The sequence below is a fragment of the Girardinichthys multiradiatus genome, chromosome Y, assembly GCF_021462225.1.
Source record: "Girardinichthys multiradiatus isolate DD_20200921_A chromosome Y, DD_fGirMul_XY1, whole genome shotgun sequence".
NCBI classification, from domain to species: domain Eukaryota; kingdom Metazoa; phylum Chordata; class Actinopteri; order Cyprinodontiformes; family Goodeidae; genus Girardinichthys; species Girardinichthys multiradiatus.
In genome coordinates this window covers 34,418,308-34,435,553 of record NC_061818.1, presented here as the reverse complement: position 1 = coordinate 34,435,553, position 17,246 = coordinate 34,418,308, and the positions used below count along the sequence as shown (strand labels likewise).

The 17,246-nt window shown below is 39.6% G+C and overlaps 1 protein-coding gene and 1 pseudogene across 1 annotated transcript; one reads left to right on the top strand and one right to left on the bottom strand.

The window, feature by feature from the left end:
* Positions 1-168: 168 nt before the first annotated feature.
* LOC124863989 lies at positions 169-11,202 on the top strand (annotated as a pseudogene).
* A 2,297-nt stretch (positions 11,203-13,499) lies between these two features.
* On the bottom strand, positions 13,500-17,157 carry LOC124864444 (transmembrane and ubiquitin-like domain-containing protein 1). The gene is made up of 3 exons (XM_047359223.1): positions 17,042-17,157; positions 14,974-15,596; positions 13,500-14,540 (listed from the first exon to the last, which is right to left on the bottom strand). The coding sequence occupies exons 2-3, from the start codon at positions 15,579-15,581 to the stop codon at positions 14,147-14,149; spliced, it is 1,002 nt and encodes a 333-aa protein (XP_047215179.1). The 5' UTR covers positions 15,582-15,596; positions 17,042-17,157; the 3' UTR covers positions 13,500-14,146.
* Positions 17,158-17,246: the final 89 nt, after the last annotated feature.

The following is a 17,246-nucleotide window of genomic DNA, read 5'->3' as shown; positions in this document are numbered from 1 at the left end:
ATAGTATTTTTTAAAATCTGGCTGTGTAGAAAGCTCAGTTTTAGTACTCAGCTGTGTCACTGTAGGTTTCTGCTGCGTAGTATCTTTAAATCTGTTTGTGCACCATAAGGTTTTATTTTGATCTTTGTTCCCAGGACAGCATTTTAACAGCTTACTAACAAGAGGTCCATCACAGATTTTCAAATGAAAATGGAGGAAAAGCCCCTTTAAGGCCCAGACAACACCAGGCTGGAGGTGATCATTGCTCTAACACATTTTTTCTTTTTGAATATTTAATATCCATTCTGGACTTGGTGATGCGTTTCCTGATGCAGGCCCTGATACAAGATATCTACTCTGAGCTGGTGGAAGATGCCTGTTTGGGCCTGTGTTTTGAGGTGCATCGGGCCGTTAAACAGGGCTATTTCTTCTTGGATGAAACGGATCAAGACAGCATAAAGGAGTTTGGTTGGTGCTAGTCCTTATACATTGTGTTCTGGTCATTTTTCTTCTTTCACCAGGTCCATTTACCATATGTGCGTCTTTTTTCTCATCCAGAGATAGTGGATCAGCCAGGAGTAGACATATTTGGTCAGGTCTTTAATCAGTGGAAGAATAAAGAGTGCGAGTGTCCCAACTGCAAAAGGTTAATAGCAGCTTCCCGCTTTGCTCCACACCTGGAAAAGTGTCTCGGCATGGGACGCAACAGCAGTCGCATTGCCAACCGCAGGTCGGTCAGTAATGGTTATTAGAACTGATTTGTGTCTTATTTGAAATTCAGAACCCTTACTTTATCTAATTGGTTGTCTGGTTTTAAAAGGCTAGCCAGCAATAACAACATCAGCAAATCTGAGAGTGATCAGGAAGACAACGATGACCTTAACGACAATGACTGGTCATATGGAGCGGAAAAGAAAGGTGAGAACCTAAAGATTGTAGCTTGGAATCATTATTGAAACTTCTGTTAATGCTGTATTTTACACACTATCGGCATTTCTCATGCATCTTTTGCAGCCAAGAAGAGAAAGTCAGATAAGGTAAATTTGTTTTCCCGTTTACACACAGACTAAAAGCACTTACACATTTTCTGATTTGCAGGGAGGAGTTTTAATCTTAATATTTTCCTTGTTCAGAATCAGAACTCCCCGAGAAGGTCCAAATCTCTGAAACACAAGAACGGTAAGTGGCATTGATGGTTGGTCTCTGGTTCAGTGAACAGGATTAGGCTGAAACAGTAATCTTTAACCTCATTTACAGTCATCAGGATGTTCTTCATGAACATGTTCTCTCAGTCACAGGAAGCTGAATTTGCCATATGCCAACCACAGAAGATTAGCAGTTGCATCTTTGTCATGGTAGTGCCTTGTTACTGCAAACTAGTTTGTAATGGTTGGAAACTTAAAACAAAATGTATATTCTTTTATAAGGAGTTTAAAATGTTGAAAATGTTTACAGGTCCTTCTCAAAGTATTAGCATATTGTGATAAAGTTAATTATTTTCCATAATGTCATGATGAAAATTTAACATTCATATATTTTAGATTCATTGCACACTAACTGAAATATTTCAGGTCTTTTATTGTCTTAATACGGATGATTTTGGCATACAGCTCATGAAAACCCAAAATTCCTATCTCACAAAATTAGCATATTTCATCCGACCAATAAAAGAAAAGTGTTTTTAATACAAAAAACGTCAACCTTCAAATAATCATGTACAGTTATGCACTCAATACTTGGTCGGGAATCCTTTTGCAGAAATGACTGCTTCAATGCGGCGTGGCATGGAGGCAATCAGCCTGTGGCACTGCTGAGGTCTTATGGAGGCCCAGGATGCTTCGATAGCGGCCTTTAGCTCATCCAGAGTGTTGAGTCTTGAGTCTCTCAACGTTCTCTTCACAATATCCCACAGATTCTCTATGGGGTTCAGGTCAGGAGAGTTGGCAGGCCAATTGAGCACAGTGATACCATGGTCAGTAAACCATTTACCAGTGGTTTTGGCACTGTGAGCAGGTGCCAGGTCGTGCTGAAAAATGAAATCTTCATCTCCATAAAGCTTTTCAGCAGATGGAAGCATGAAGTGCTCCAAAATCTCCTGATAGCTAGCTGCATTGACCCTGCCCTTGATAAAACACAGTGGACCAACACCAGCAGCTGACACGGCACCCCAGACCATCACTGACTGTGGGTACTTGACACTGGACTTCTGGCATTTTGGCATTTCCTTCTCCCCAGTCTTCCTCCAGACTCTGGCACCTTGATTTCCGAATGACATGCAGAATTTGCTTTCATCCAAAAAAAGTACTTTGGACCACTGAGCAACAGTCCAGTGCTGCTTCTCTGTAACCCAGGTCTGGGGAATGCGGCACCTGTAGCCCATTTCCTGCACACGCCTGTGCACGGTGGCTCTGGATGTTTCTACTCCAGACTCAGTCCACTGCTTCCGCAGGTCCCCCAAGGTCTGGAATCGGCCCTTCTCCACAATCTTCCTCAGGGTCCGGTCACCTCTTCTCGTTGTGCAGCGTTTTCTGCCACACTTTTTCCTTCCCACAGACTTCCCACTGAGGTGCCTTGATACAGCACTCTGGGAACAGCCTATTCGTTCAGAAATTTCTTTCTGTGTCTTACCCTCTTGCTTGAGGGTGTCAATAATGGCCTTCTGGACAGCAGTCAGGTCGGCAGTCTTACCCATGATTGGGGTTTTGAGTGATGAACCAGGCTGGGAGTTTTAAAGGCCTCAGGAATCTTTTGCAGGTGTTTAGAGTTAACTCGTTGATTCAGATGATTAGGTTCATAGCTCGTTTAGAGACCCTTTTAATAATATGCTAATTTTGTGAGATAGGAATTTTGGGTTTTCATGAGCTGTATGCCAAAATCATCCGTATTAAGACAATAAAAGACCTGAAATATTTCAGTTAGTGTGCAATGAATCTAAAATATATGAATGTTAAATTTTCATCATGACATTATGGAAAATAATGAACTTTATCACAATATGCTAATATTTTGAGAAGGACCTGTATATAAAAGGCGATCAAACATGAAAACACGTTTGCATATTCTTAAACCCTGTTAGATTTTTGTTTATGTAAAATTTTATCTATGCCTGATAAATACCAACGGAGTGATTCTGTTGCACAAATTTGTCAACTTACAGTTAACTAAGATCTTTAGTTTTAGAATGGGGTCATAAAGAGGCTTTCTCTTTGTAAAATTGGGATTTCTTTTTAAAATCTAAACATCTTTGAGCATTTTTAAAATTTTTTATTTAAGAAGATGAAGACTTAACTTGTTTTCTCTTTCAGGTGAGCTTGGGACTAGCATCAGCTTAGATCCCTACAAGGTACCACATCTTCAAACATTTCTGACTTTTATCCTACATTGTGCAGAATATATAGTACTGATTACAGTTTTGTCTTTCACAGCAGTACAACTACAATGCTGGCATCAGTTTTGAAAGCTTGGGCCCAAATGAAGTCAGATCCTTATTAACAACAGTGAGCAACGTTCATGCACCCACGCATTCATTTTTACTATTTATCTATTTATCTTTAACTTTGCTTGTTAATTAAATTGATGTGTTTCTGCAGCAATGTGGGGTTATCTCTGAGCACACCAAGAAGATGTGCACAAGGTAATCAGTGTGAAATGTTCTGTACTAATGTATGTAGTTTCAGGTGACACATTTTATTTCATTTAGTTTCCTTATTATACACTACCAGTCAAACGTTTGAACACACCGTTGTCATTCAGTGGCTTTTCCTTATTGTTATTACTTTATACATTGTGGATAAAAAGTTAAGACATCAAAACTATGAAGCAAAAGTATATACAAGTATGTAGCAATCAAACACCCCCCACCACCTCCTCCTTCTCCTCCTCGTCCTTGCTTTGATCACAGCTTTGCTCACTCTTTCCCTGGATGGAGTTCCCAGAGGTAGGAATTAAAATAAAGCCAAGCCATCAAATGAGAAGGTGCGTCCAAACTTTTCACTGGTAGTGTATATTTGATCTATTGTTTTGCTGTATACTTGGGGCCTGATCTTCAAAAGGTTCGCGGGTGCAAAACCACACGCAAACCTGTTTATGTCTGTAAAGCTGATCTACCAACGAGGTGCTGAAAGGATTGCGTGTGTAAAATCAGCGAAACGGTGCTTGTTTGGCATCATTAATATGCAAAATATATGATAATGACCCAAACTCTCAAATTTATGGGAAGGGGATATGCAAATGTCATCCCTTACCACCCGCATGGCGATTTATCAAACCTGACACGTATTGCAGGTGCTGTTTTTGCGTCTAGATTTAGCACATTTGAAATGCAGGTACTAACTGGGATGCAAAAATGTCTGTTGTCACTGTGGCTAGAAGGAGCCATAAATGGACAGCTGACAGACAGAGAGAATCTTCTGTACATGTGTCAACAGATTTGGATTGTCAAAAATAAAGATAATAAAACTAGATGAGAATAGAGGATTCTAGGATAATCATAGGTCTGATTTGGACCCAATCACAAACAAAAGCCATGACATCTCTCCCATTATACAACTCCTTGCAACACTTTTTCTTCCGGCTGGATCATTCAGCGCACCGTCGCTGTCAGTGAGTACAAGCGCCCACAAAGCTGATCATGGCGACTTGCGCATAACTGATCACATAACCTATGTTTTAAATAAGCAAAGTTATAATAAACTCCTACAACAAACTATTTTGATGTTGCTAATCTTACTTTCAGGCTTAAATATTGCAGCTGTTTATGCTAAACTCCGAACCCGTCAAGCAAATACTCTCAAAAACAAAAAGAACACTGAGTCTCTGAGAAAAATAAGAAATTCAAGGGAGGCAAACCCCTACATCAAGCAACACTGTTAACAAGCTGTGCGCGCTCCTATGGAGTAGACACGGCACTTACCAGCTGCCTTATGTGTGCACTGATGGCGCGTGCGCAACTCTGGACACAGCTCTGCCCTCCTGCGCCATAGCCTGTGATTCAGCATTCTAATTAAGGGCAAAGCAGGATGTAGTCTTTGCCTCACTGGGTCCGTCCAGACCACAAACATAAAGCATCTGCTCGCAGAACAACTTCAAACTCAGCCTTCTGCATGCGCAGTTACGAGAGGGGAAATAATCTCGTCATGGCAGAGGCTGCGATGACAAACCTGCTGCTGTGAATAGCGACGACAAAAATTAGCAAACTGTAACAGCCCAGAAAAGCAGGAACAGAACAGAAGGAAAAAAAATCAGTAACTGGATTTGTATTCACAATAATGCAGTTCAACAACTCCTGCATGTTTCAAGCAACACAGAAGAGAGTACCTGTTTGCTTTTCTCTAGTTCAGCTTGAGGCAGTAGCAGCCAGCCAGTAGCACGTGCAATTTCCTCATTTAAATAGGCCGGTCGGCACTTCTTTTTCACCTGTTATCCATAGAACGTGCAATCTTTGAAAATAGCACGTAACACGCCCACTTTTTGCATGTGCAATATTTTTTTGCGCAAGCAATTTTGCCCCCACTTTTTGGGATCTTTGAAGATCAGGCCCTTAATGACGTGTAAACGATTTACAAACCTTGCTGAAACCCACATTTTTATGTTCTGCTAAAGAAAACTAGATAATTGAAAGATGTATTTTTCCCTATTTAATAAATTACAGAAGGAGTTTGTAGAAACACTAGATGCACCCCAACTCAAGATTTACTGCTTTTATAAGGATTGATTGACTGACTGTCAATCAATCCTTTTTCCCCGATTCACTTGTCATACAAAGCTGGATGAGTACTAATGAATGTAATTGTGGATTCAGTTTGGTTTTCTCAGTATCACAAAGCTGCTTCCCTGCTTACCTCCCACCAGTATATAATCACCCTAACTTGTGTTGGGTAAAAAATTAACACATTCAAAATCATAGATTTTCTTTTCCAATTTCCCACACAGTTGTTTTTTGCATGTCTCATTCATTAAAAATTAGTTATTTGAAATATGTCAATCATTGAGGTTAAATTTAACTAAATGTTGGGCCTGATAAAGATCAAATGATTTTTAGATCCTTCATTTAGATTTCCTGATGCAAACATTTTAAAAGTTGGCAGAGGATATGATTTAGTCTTTTATTTAAACAAGGTAGTTGGTCAAGATTACTTTAATATTTCTAACTGCAGTCTGTCCCACCTCATCTTGTAGGACACGCTAACATGCTCAACCTTGTCTTGGTGCGTTCCCTAAGCCAAAAGTGGTTCCTTACACTCACCAATCAAAGAACCCCTTCTTGGATCTGTATTATTCCCACTGGGAAGAGAGAAGGGAGAGGTGAACATGAAGAGTCAAAGGAGACATGCTGGCATAATGAAAATCATTCGGAGTGATGGATCAAGCTGTGGTGGGTCTGGGCGGGCCTTCAGTTAGGGATTTATAATGCCACCTTGTGTCCCTCCAGGTCTCATCGATGTCCACAGCACACAGATGATCAGAGGAGGGCCATCAGGTTGCGCCTCCTGGGGCCGTCTGTGTGAGTGCCCCGCCCCTTCCTCATTCAAATCATCACTACGAAGTGTGCTTAGAAGGAAAAATTTATGTTGCTGCCTGTCAGGAGTCGGGGTTGAAGATGCACATTGTCTTTAGAAGTTGTCAAAATAAGGAATCCAGAGCAGAAGCACCTCAAAAGTACACTATCGGTCAAACGTTTTAGATAAACGTTCTCACTTAATGGGTCTCTTTACTTTCATGACTATTTAATGTGTAGATTCTCACCAAAGGCAACAAAACTATGAATAAACACACATGGAATTAAATGGTGAACAATAAGTGAGAAATAACTCTAAACATTTTTATATTTTTGATTCTTCCAGATAGCCACCCTGTGCTGTGATGACTGCTTTGCTCTCTAAGCGTTCTCTCCATGAGCTTCATGAGGTGTTCACCTGAAATGGTTTTCCAAAGAGTCTTGAAAGAACTTCCCAGAGGATAGTTGAGAGAAGGCCAAAGGTTAATATTTCAGCCATTGCAGCAAAGGGCGGCTACTTTAAGGAATCTAAAATATAAAACATAAAGTTCTTTTACACTTTTTTTGTTTCCTACATAATTTCATATGTGTTCATTTCAATGTTTTGATGCCTTCAATGAGAATAAACGAACAATGTAAATGGCCATAAACATAAAGAAAACCATTAAATGAGAAGGGCGTTTTGGCCGGTAGTGTATATTACATCTATCCACCAGGATTGCTTTTTTGCAGTTAAAGGGCTGATTGTGTAGTTTTACGAAGCTGACCAATTCATCATTTGATTGAATATTTTAATAGATTTTTAATGAAAATCTTCTATTTTAATTAACCGTGCTTCATTTGAGTAATAGTTCTATTTAGATTAAAATTAATTATACAATGCAATTAAAAAGTATATGTGGCCTTACAGTTTACTTAATTTTTACTTTTTTGTCACACTTCATGTTTTTAAGTAAATACAAAAATCAGTTTTCAAATGATGGTTTCAATTATTGTGGAAAAAGCTATTTACCATAACCTGACCCTATGACTAAAAGTGGCTGTCCACTGAGCCTAAGGAGTGGCTATGCCACCCTTAGAGGCATCAAGGGCCATCAAGCCTTTGCAGTAACTGGCAATGCAACTTTTACATCATTGTGTAGCGATTTTGACCCGCTTAATTGTTTTAATTCAGCCAGATTGGAGGGTTTTCAAGGAAGACCAGCCTGTTTAAAGTCATGCCACAGCATCACATTAATCAGATTTAAGTCCAGGCTTGGAAAAAGACTACTCCTAAACCTTCATTTTCCATTTCTGTTTGTTTTGAGCCAATCAGAGACTTGGACATGCACATTTGATAGGCTGGTCAGTCCTGGAAAGGTTCGCCATTGTTCCATGTAGGTTTGGGTTTCAAAACGCAAATATATATGTTCTGCAATTGTAACAAAACTGATGAAGTATTTCAAAATGCATCAGTCTTTTTGGCAATGCATCTGTAACTGACTACAGCCAGAGATCCACTTACACAAAAACTAAAATTCACAGATTTTCAAATGGACTAGTTCATAGTACAACTTCAGTCAAACTGCTAGACCTCACATCAGGAAAAACAGCAAAAGTAACTAACTCAGTCATATATTAAAAAAAAAAACATGTACTGTACTACTGTAGGAGTGCCTTAAAACAGATTTGCAACCCTCTCCCCCTTTTCAGAGTGTGATTTCAGAGGGTAATATGTTGGTTTTTGGGATCTTTTACAGATTCTGTGTATGTGATTTATTGGTTCCACAGTAAGCAGGCCTGGATGTGAATAAGGAAATTGAATTCGACTGTACAACAGATGTGGTTAATCGCAAGCTATTCATTTTTTAACAAGGGGTGATTTATTTTTTTCATAGGGCTAGATTGGCTTGGAGAGCTTTATTCTCTCTATAAATGAAATCCTCTAACAAAACACATTTTGTACGTAATCGGGTTGTCCTTGTCTGATATTAAAATCTGTTTGACCTGGGGCACTTAAGTGCGACAAAAAGCGGCAACAGAAGAAATCTATTCGGGGGGGCATATACTTTTTACTGGCACTGAAAATAACTGCATGCTGCTGTTTATTTGGGTTTTTTGTTTTTGTGACAGGCTTCCTTTTGACCAACTGTGTCCTGAGCCAACCCTAACTTTATACACTCACCGCCCACTTTATTAGGTACACCTGTCCAACTGCTCGTTAACGCAAATTTCTAAACAGCCAATTACATGGCAGCAACTCAATGCATTTAGGCATGTAGACATGGTCAAACCGAGCATCAGAATGGGTAAGAAAGGTGAGTTAAGTGACTTTGAACGTGGCGTGGTTGTTGGTGGTCTGAGTATTCCAGACACTGCTGATCTACTGGGATTTTAACACACTACCATCTCTAGGGTTTACAGACAATGGTCCAAAAAAGAGAAAATATCCAGTGAGCAGCAGTTCTGTGGGCGCAAATGCCTTGTTGATGCCAGAGGTCAGAGGAGAATGGCCAGACTGGTTCGAGCTGATAGAAAGGCAACAGTAACTCAAATAACTACTTGTTACAACCAAATAGCATCTCTGAAGGCACAACATGTCGAACCTTAAGGTGGATGGGCTACAGCAGCAGAAGACCACACTGGGTGCCACTCCTGTCAGCTAAGAACAGGAAACTGAGGCTACAATTCGCACAGGCTCACCAAAATCAGACAATAGAAGATTGGAAAAACGTTGCCTGGTCTGATGAGTCTCGATTTCTGCTGCAACATTCGGATGGTAGGGTCAGAATTTGGCGTCAACAAGATGAAAGCATGGATCCATCCTGCCTTGTATCAATGGTTCTGCCTGGTGGTGGTGGTTTAATGGTGTGTGGGAAATATTTTCTTGGCACACTTTGGGCCCCTTAGTATCAATTGAGCATCGTGTCAACGCCACAGCCTACCTGAGTATTGTTGCTGACCATGTCCATTCCTTTATGACCACAGTGTACCCATCTTCTAATGGTTACTTCCTGCAGGATAATACGCCATGTCATAAAGCACGAATCATCTCAGACTGGTTTCTTGAACATGACAATGAGTTCACTGGACTCAAATGATCTCCACAGTCACCAGATCTCAATCCAATAGAGCACCTTTGGGATGTGGTGGAACGGGAGATTCGCATCACGGATGAGCAGCTGACAAATCTGCAGCCTCTGTGTGATGCTTTCATGTCAATATGGACCAAACTCTCCGAGGAATGTTCCCAGTACCTTGTTGAATCTATGCCACGAAGGATTAAGGCAGTTCTGAAGGCAAAAGGGGCTCCAACCCAGTAATAGCAAGGTGTACCTAATAAAGTGGCCGGTGAGTGTATATTACACTTTTAAAAGAATCGGTGTCTGGTACCTAAAAGACAATTTTGGAGCTTCAGAGACGTATATGCTGACAAAAAGTTTTATTGTTTCAAACTCAAGATTTTCTTTTAAACAAGTCCTTTTGAATATCGTTTAAATTGACTGGTATTCCATTTAGTACCATAAAATACAAAATGTAATCCAAAATATTCAATTTTTTAAAAACGGTATCATTGAAGTAATTTGGTTGGTTTAATGATTCAAAAATTGTCTCAATTTATTGTAAAAAACAATGGGGGGTAAAAAGAAATCCCACTTTAAGGGCTGTAATAATTTCTACGTATTTTTCTGAATTTTCCAAGACAACTTGAGCTCTGATACACAGCAGTATTTCTGACGTTTTTAGTAAAGAAAAAAAAATCAGTGGAGCAGTGCCTTAGAAATAGAAAATAATTCGATTTTGTTTTTGTGTGTGGGTACACATTATTGTCTTTTGATCATCACCTTTTTGTGTCTGCTTTCTTTGGTGTAGTAGGCCGACTCTTCCTGATGCTGATGTGGAAGGCGACAGCTTTGACGTTCCAGATGGACAGGCCTTACTGAGCTGCCTGCAGTGGGAGGACTCCCCTGATATCTCCCCCACTGACTCGGCCTCATCAAAAGCCAGTAAGGAAGTTTCAACATTGCCAGTCAGTTTTGAATAAAACTGGGGATTGTCTCATAGATATATCTGTTTCGCTCACAGGCACCAATCATTCAGATTCCAGGAGGCCCAAGAAGAAGAAGTCTGCTCTAAGCATGAACAGTGGAGGGGGAGGTGTAAATCTGACTGGAGTCATCAGCAGCAGCGCTCAGAGTAATATTAGCTTATCGACCAAAAAGAAGAAGCCCAAAACAGTAGCACCTTCTGTTTCGAGCATTTATGATGAACTAAACTAGCATGGACCTGTTTTTACTGCAAAGGTTTAGGATATAACTTATCTTTGAAAGTAGGATTCCCCCTTCGTCATCATAAACTTCCCCTCTTCTACTTTTAGTGGTCGGTTTCATTTACTTGAGGTATTCACCCACACAACTCCACATATATATATAAGAAACTTAGATTTGTTAGATTGCTTGGACTTTGAAGCCCCCCCCTGATGAAAATCAGGAGGGCTTTATGGTCCATCTGATGTCACTCTTTGCTTTTCCTAACTGTACTAGAGGTAAAAATCAAGAGCAGCACTCTAAATGACTAGTTTTCAATTTTTCTGAAATGAAAAATACAAAAGACTTGATGATTTACTTCATAGCAAAATAATTGTGGAAAACAAGGTCGTTATGTAGTAAAAATAGTTTTTTTACAGCATGTTATAGAAGTAATCAAATCTCAAATACTAAGAAGCTGCAATAAAATGGTTGCACGAGTGTGGAAGCACACAAGTTTTACTCGGTTCGGTTTTAGCATGCCACATTTCCTGTGGCAGTTTGCTTTGCAAAGGTTCTCTAAATCTATCAGATTATAAGAGCATCTTTCTGCAGCATTTAGTTCTGGTCTCTCACTAGGCTATTCTAAAACCTCATTATTCCTCTGTTGATTTGGATGTACTCATGTATGACGCTGAAAACAGAAATCACTTTTCAGCTTTCTATCGGACGCCTGAAGGTTTTGACAAAACCCCAATTCAATGATGAAATGTAACCCCGGATCATGATGCTGCCACCATATTTTACATTGGGTTTTATGTTTGTGTTTGGTGATACTTACTGTTGTTTCTGTACCAAATAAGCCTTTAGTTGAAGTTTGGTTCCACGAGTTGATTGCGGGATACATGTCACATTAAAGGAGGAATAGTTGTGAAAAGATTTTATTATGGTCAGGGTGCACTTTTTCGATCCATTATTTTAGGCTTTATATGTCATAATGATTTAAAGCATCACTTTTCCTAAATATACTATATAAAATATTATTTCTGACCAATGTGAAGAAACAAAACAAAAAAAACCTGTTTTTGTTGAATCCAGGTGTGACGGCATGAAAAATCCCACTTAATTTCCATCTTATTTTACCTGGCATCTTTATTTCTCCCTCATCTGTTTATCGTCTTCTTTTGTCTGCTTCTACAAGGCCATGAGGAAACACTCAGTACTCCTCAGTGGCTTAATGCTGGCATTGTATTGCACAATTGTTTGTCTGTGGGCTGATTTGCATTCAGTGTGAATGTCACTTTGGTGTGTGTGTCGTTTATTCCCAAAATCATTGAGTGTGACACTTTGTGAAAGTGCGTTGGCCATTTTAGATGTTTACATCAATGCGAGTTTGGTTTTGTGAATGCCTTTATAGTGATGTTTATATATTGTGTGATTTTGGTATTTTGGGGGGCCATTTAGGCTTTTATGGCACATTTAAAAAACTTTAAAAAGCTTAAAGTTAATCCTTTGTATTTTTAATGCTTATATTTTTGCGCGCACTTTCTGTTTTGTAAATGACAGGAAAAATACATCTGTGCTGCAGTAAGAGTGATGGGTCTGTTCTGTGATTGTACATCCTGTTCTTTAGAGGTCATGCTATAGTTCTTAATTGAAAAAAATCCTTTAAATCAACTAGAAAGACTTGTAGTTGCCTGCAGTTGGTATGTTGTCATTTTGATATCTTGATACATTTGGACCAAATAGTCAGTTACTTTGGAGCTAGTTTTTTGAGCGGTTTTCAAAATCACAAATGAGCTCCATATCTATTGTTTGTTCTTAGTTACAGTTCCGATCAGAAGCTTACACCCAACCATAATCTGCATAATTGGGTTATTAGTTCTGGACTTTTAATTACCGTATTCATTTGAAAAAAAAAATTTCTTGGGTGGACTGATTACACTCGATCCAACTTCAGTGATTGTTTTAAAAACACGTTACTGGTGCAAAAGTTTTATAATATGATTTCACACAGGTCCAAATATACATACACCCTAAAGCAAGTTGCAGAGAAGCTATATAGTTTTTATTGCGGTCAACAAGGTCCTGGATCACTCTGGCTGGATATTTACCCATTCTTCATAACTGATTGGGTAAAGTTAATTTAAATTGGTTGGTTTCCAAGGTACAGCCTCAGCTTTGAAATGTAATCCAATCATTTTGAACATGAGTAAACTATGCTTAAAAGCCAGGTTCATGCCAGAAAACAGGCCAATTTTGATGAATTGTAAAGAAAAGAGCAGTCAAATATGCAGCCAGAATTATGTCAGAAGCTATGGGACATTTAATCTGTTATCGGTGGTGGTATATACATACTTTTGGCCATGTGTTGATAAGGGGAAATTGAACATTTAAACCTGTGCCAGCTTCTTGTTTTTAAAGGCCCAAAACTAGTATTTGTTCCCATGATGAGTGCATGTAAACTTCTGACTAGAACTGTATGTGGTTCAGATGAGGTGACAATTAGCTGATTCAGGAAAATGCTTGAATTGATCTCAGTTGTGCACCATCTGCTTCTTCTTCATAAACCAAATCCAGTAAAGGCTCATTGTGTGCATTGTGGATAATATATTGTAACGAGAAATTCACTGTTTCTGGAACTTTTGTGAATTAAACATTGAAAATTCAGTAGGGACTGACATTTAAAAAACACAAATGAGTGCCATATATGTAAATGTAATCTTTTTATTCAGTGCCATGATGTGTTTGTAAATAAACATCTATTGCACCAACAGATTCAGGCGAATGAAACTGACTTGGCTGAAAATTTTTTAATTCTAGATACAGCTGAAACAAGACAAGTCCAGTATTAATCAGGAGGAATGTCCCACTGTGAGTCTGTAAGTGCCAGATGTAGTTTCATCAGATGTTTTCTATTTTATTTACAGAAAATATAATGTATTTACAGTCTCTCTTCAAAAGATTTAATGTCTAGCAGGTGATTAAGGTATTGATGCAAAGCAACAGAAAGAAATGTCTTGGCCTCACAGGATGCCTTACTCATTCTAATACAGTAACATGAGTCAAACTGGTAAAGCGTAGCAGTGTTTTACAGGTTACATTTTTCTTCAAACCCAACTTTTTCTTTGAAAATAAGAGTAACATACAAGATATCCATAAATCTACCAACAAAACACGAGACAAGATGAAGCCAGATTGTTTGACTCGTGGTGTCGACCACTTAGATGCTAAATAATGCTCCAGTTAAATTCTGTCACTGTACTTGAACCATAGTCACTCTTTTCTTAGTTCTTGGCCCCCCAAACACTCATTAAGCATCTGCAGCATTGGTATCAAGCCACTTTGTTTTTAATGAGTCCATCTCTCCAGTCCCCATCCCACGGCTTCAGTAATTTTTATTTCATTTAATATTGAGCAGGAACTGCGAGCCGTGCCTGCCTTCTCAGCGGCTGTGCATTCCAAATATCAGAAAGCTAAAAAACAAAGTGACTCCAACGAGTGAGATGGTCGCCGAGGCGGTGAAGAACTGCCTGTAGTTGATGCGAAAGTACCACACCACAGCCAGGATCACCACGAACACAGGCACCACCAGGCTACTGGTGCTGATGGCCACACTGGCAGCCCTGAATCCTCCAGAAACCCCTGGCCCGACTCCTATTCCTGCTCCAGACTGAGCCCCTTCCTCTGGGTTGGGCCCTTGCACGGCTTGGGAGATGTGGCAGTGGATCACGCTGTTGTCAGTAATGTTTAAAGAAAACAGCGTTGTCTTGGGATCCTGCAGCAACTGGCCTTGGTAGATTAATTTAACCTGATGCTCTCGTCCTGAAAAACATTTGCTGGAATAAGAGAGAAATTGGATAAAACAACCATGAGAAGATGCATTAACAGGAACATTATGTTTTTTTGATATCCTTAAATGTTGTGGTTTGGCAGTCAGACCTGAGATATAACCAGAAATGAGCTCGTTCTCATACACAACTAACACATAGAATTTCGAGTAGTCTAAACAAAGTAAAAACCTCATTAGTAAAAATAGCATATCTTTCTGCCTGTAAGCTCGTTGTCAATGTGATTTGCAGAGAACAATTTTAGTTTTCACATTTTTGTGTTGTCAGAGTGGCTTACTGAGGCAAACCTGCTCACCTTTGTAATCTTTGGGAGATTGATCCAAAATGTTTCAGCCATTTTAAACGTGATGTTAGACCAACCTGTTTACTATCTAAGCTTATGGTTTTCTGTCAGGTATTTGGATATTTTTATTTTACAAACCTTTTCAGTATTCCCACAGTATCATCTGGTTCTACAACAGCAACCTCCTCTGTGTCGTTTAAAAACTTCAGCCGGATGGAGATAGAAGTGGGAGTGGAAGCACAGGGGATGGTGCTGCTCAAACACTGAATGGCCTTTACAGGCTGTTTTTCTGCCCCTTTCAACTCCTCTTCCTCATCATCATTCTCCTCATCAGCTTCATCCTCCTCTCCATCAGAAGAATGCAGCGTTCCACCCTGAGGTTGTTTGCTCTGTATGTCCAGCCGCAGGTCAGTCCAGACGTCCTCAGCCCCGTCCCCTTCACCCTCTCCTCTCTCATTTGCAGGCTCCCCATCATCGGGCTTGTTCTCCTGTGAAGATTGAGCGGCCTGCTGCTCGGGGGCGTCTGCGCCATTGGGCTCTCCGCTGTAGTTATCATGGGCTCCCAGTCCTATTAAAGAGGCATGAGCTCCCACTGTGAGGATAGTGCCTAATATGTGGTCCCCCCGATCTGCCACGTGGGTCGAAAGCCAAGCCAGGACCAGGGCCAGGGCCAGGAGCAGCGCGCCGCCTGCGGCCACCACTTCATCTTCCACCCCATCTAACATGGTCAGTGCACACACCGCCATCTCTGTCCTTCAACCCTGCAAGAGACAAGATTGTTTGGAAAGGAGATGGCCAGGTGAGATTCATGTTCATAACACACACTCCCATCTTGGTTTTTAAACTAAATAAAAACAGGTTGACATGGGCCATTTACTGTTATCAAAGTAAACCAAGGTTTTAAAAAGTTATGGTTTGAAACCATTAAATATTTTCCACCACACCACTGCAACAAAACGAGATGCCAGAGAAATTGTCGTAGTGATGCAGAGTGATGCAGCTCTCCCCATTCCACACCTGTTGCTGTGCACTGATGGTCAGATGGCTTAAAGAAGTCTGCTAAAATTTTCCCGCACAAGCTGTTTGGGAATATTTCCTGTCATGAAAAACTCAAGGAGCACAACCCATCTCTTATGTTGAGATAACACTGGTAAAAAGGTAGGAGGTATGTCTATTAAGTAGCTGACTGTAGATTCTGGCAGAGCAATATTAGAACCGTAATAACCTATAATTTAGCTGCAGTACGATTAATTGCATAGGATCGGGATCAGAATTACATGCTTTATTTAAAATTATTTAAACTTTAATATATTTTTTGTAACTATTGTGATATTGTGGTAATTTTAAGGTAAGATATGACAGCTGTTGGAGCTGGTTTAAAAACTGCATTTAGCAACACAAATTCATAGTTATAACAGCTACATTCAACAGACATATTGTCACAATATATTTAAGTAAATGCTTAAATATGTACAGGTTTTCATGTTTATTTTGCACAAAGACACTGTTACAATGTTTTGGTTGCATAATAATTACTAAATGACTTGAGATATGCCAAACACATTTTGACAAGAGCAAATAGTGGGCTGGTTTTATTCTAAGGTTAAATGTATGAAGAGGATAGTGACTGTATATTAAAGTTTAGACCATTTAATGTTTGAAAATCTGAGGGAATTTTGTTTTTGGAAAAACACAGCAACCAAGAGATGTAAAATGGTAAAAAAAAAAAAAAAACACGGGAAAAACCAGTCTTACTTCCGACAAGCTTAGGTATTTAGCATACAAGATTACTTAATGAACTCTTAATATAAATATATTCAAGCAGATGTCGTTTATTTTAAGACCACTTTACAGATTAGGAAATCAGGAAGGACAGGATTTGTTCGCCTTTAAAAGCCCCGCAGAAGCTGCTCTGTATGCAGAGAAGCTATATTCAGTGACTGTCAGCGTCGTTTGTCATGTCATTTCTGTTGTGCTTTACAGTCAGCCTTTATATCAGAAGTAAACAAACTCTAATTTTGTTCTGCTTACTTGTCAGACTTTCATTCTGTCTTTTTTTTTTAGCTCTTTAGCTTACTAGCTAGCCTTCCTAGCTTGATGGAAAAACGACCTTCAGCTAGCTTTCTTCTGTCGCAACAGTTTTTGAACGGAGGCTTCCAGCAAACATCTAAAAGTACTTAATAAACCGCATATAGGGTAGCCTTACCTCCCGGCTGTAAAATCAACGCATGTTTAAACACCAGGCTCAGTTCTAGTTAGCAGCTACGGCTGAAAAACCACAAAGTAAACTGCAGACTCGGTTGCGTCACCAGCCGGAGGTGGTAAATCCTACTGTCAGATTTACGCCATTACAGCAGAGCAACAACATAAAATATTTACTGAAATACCTATTTCAAATAGTCTCAAACTGA

What these genes read in the sequence shown, in the direction of transcription:
- LOC124864444 (XM_047359223.1), bottom strand. Translation starts at nt 15,581, where the DNA reads ATGGCGGTGTGTGCACTGACCATGTTAGATGGGGTGGAAGATGAAGTG. An exon ending in ACTGTGGGAATACTGAAAAG is followed by an intron (nt 14,541 to 14,973) that starts GTTTGTAAAATA and finishes CTCTTATTCCAG; the next exon opens with CAAATGTTTTTCAGGACGAG.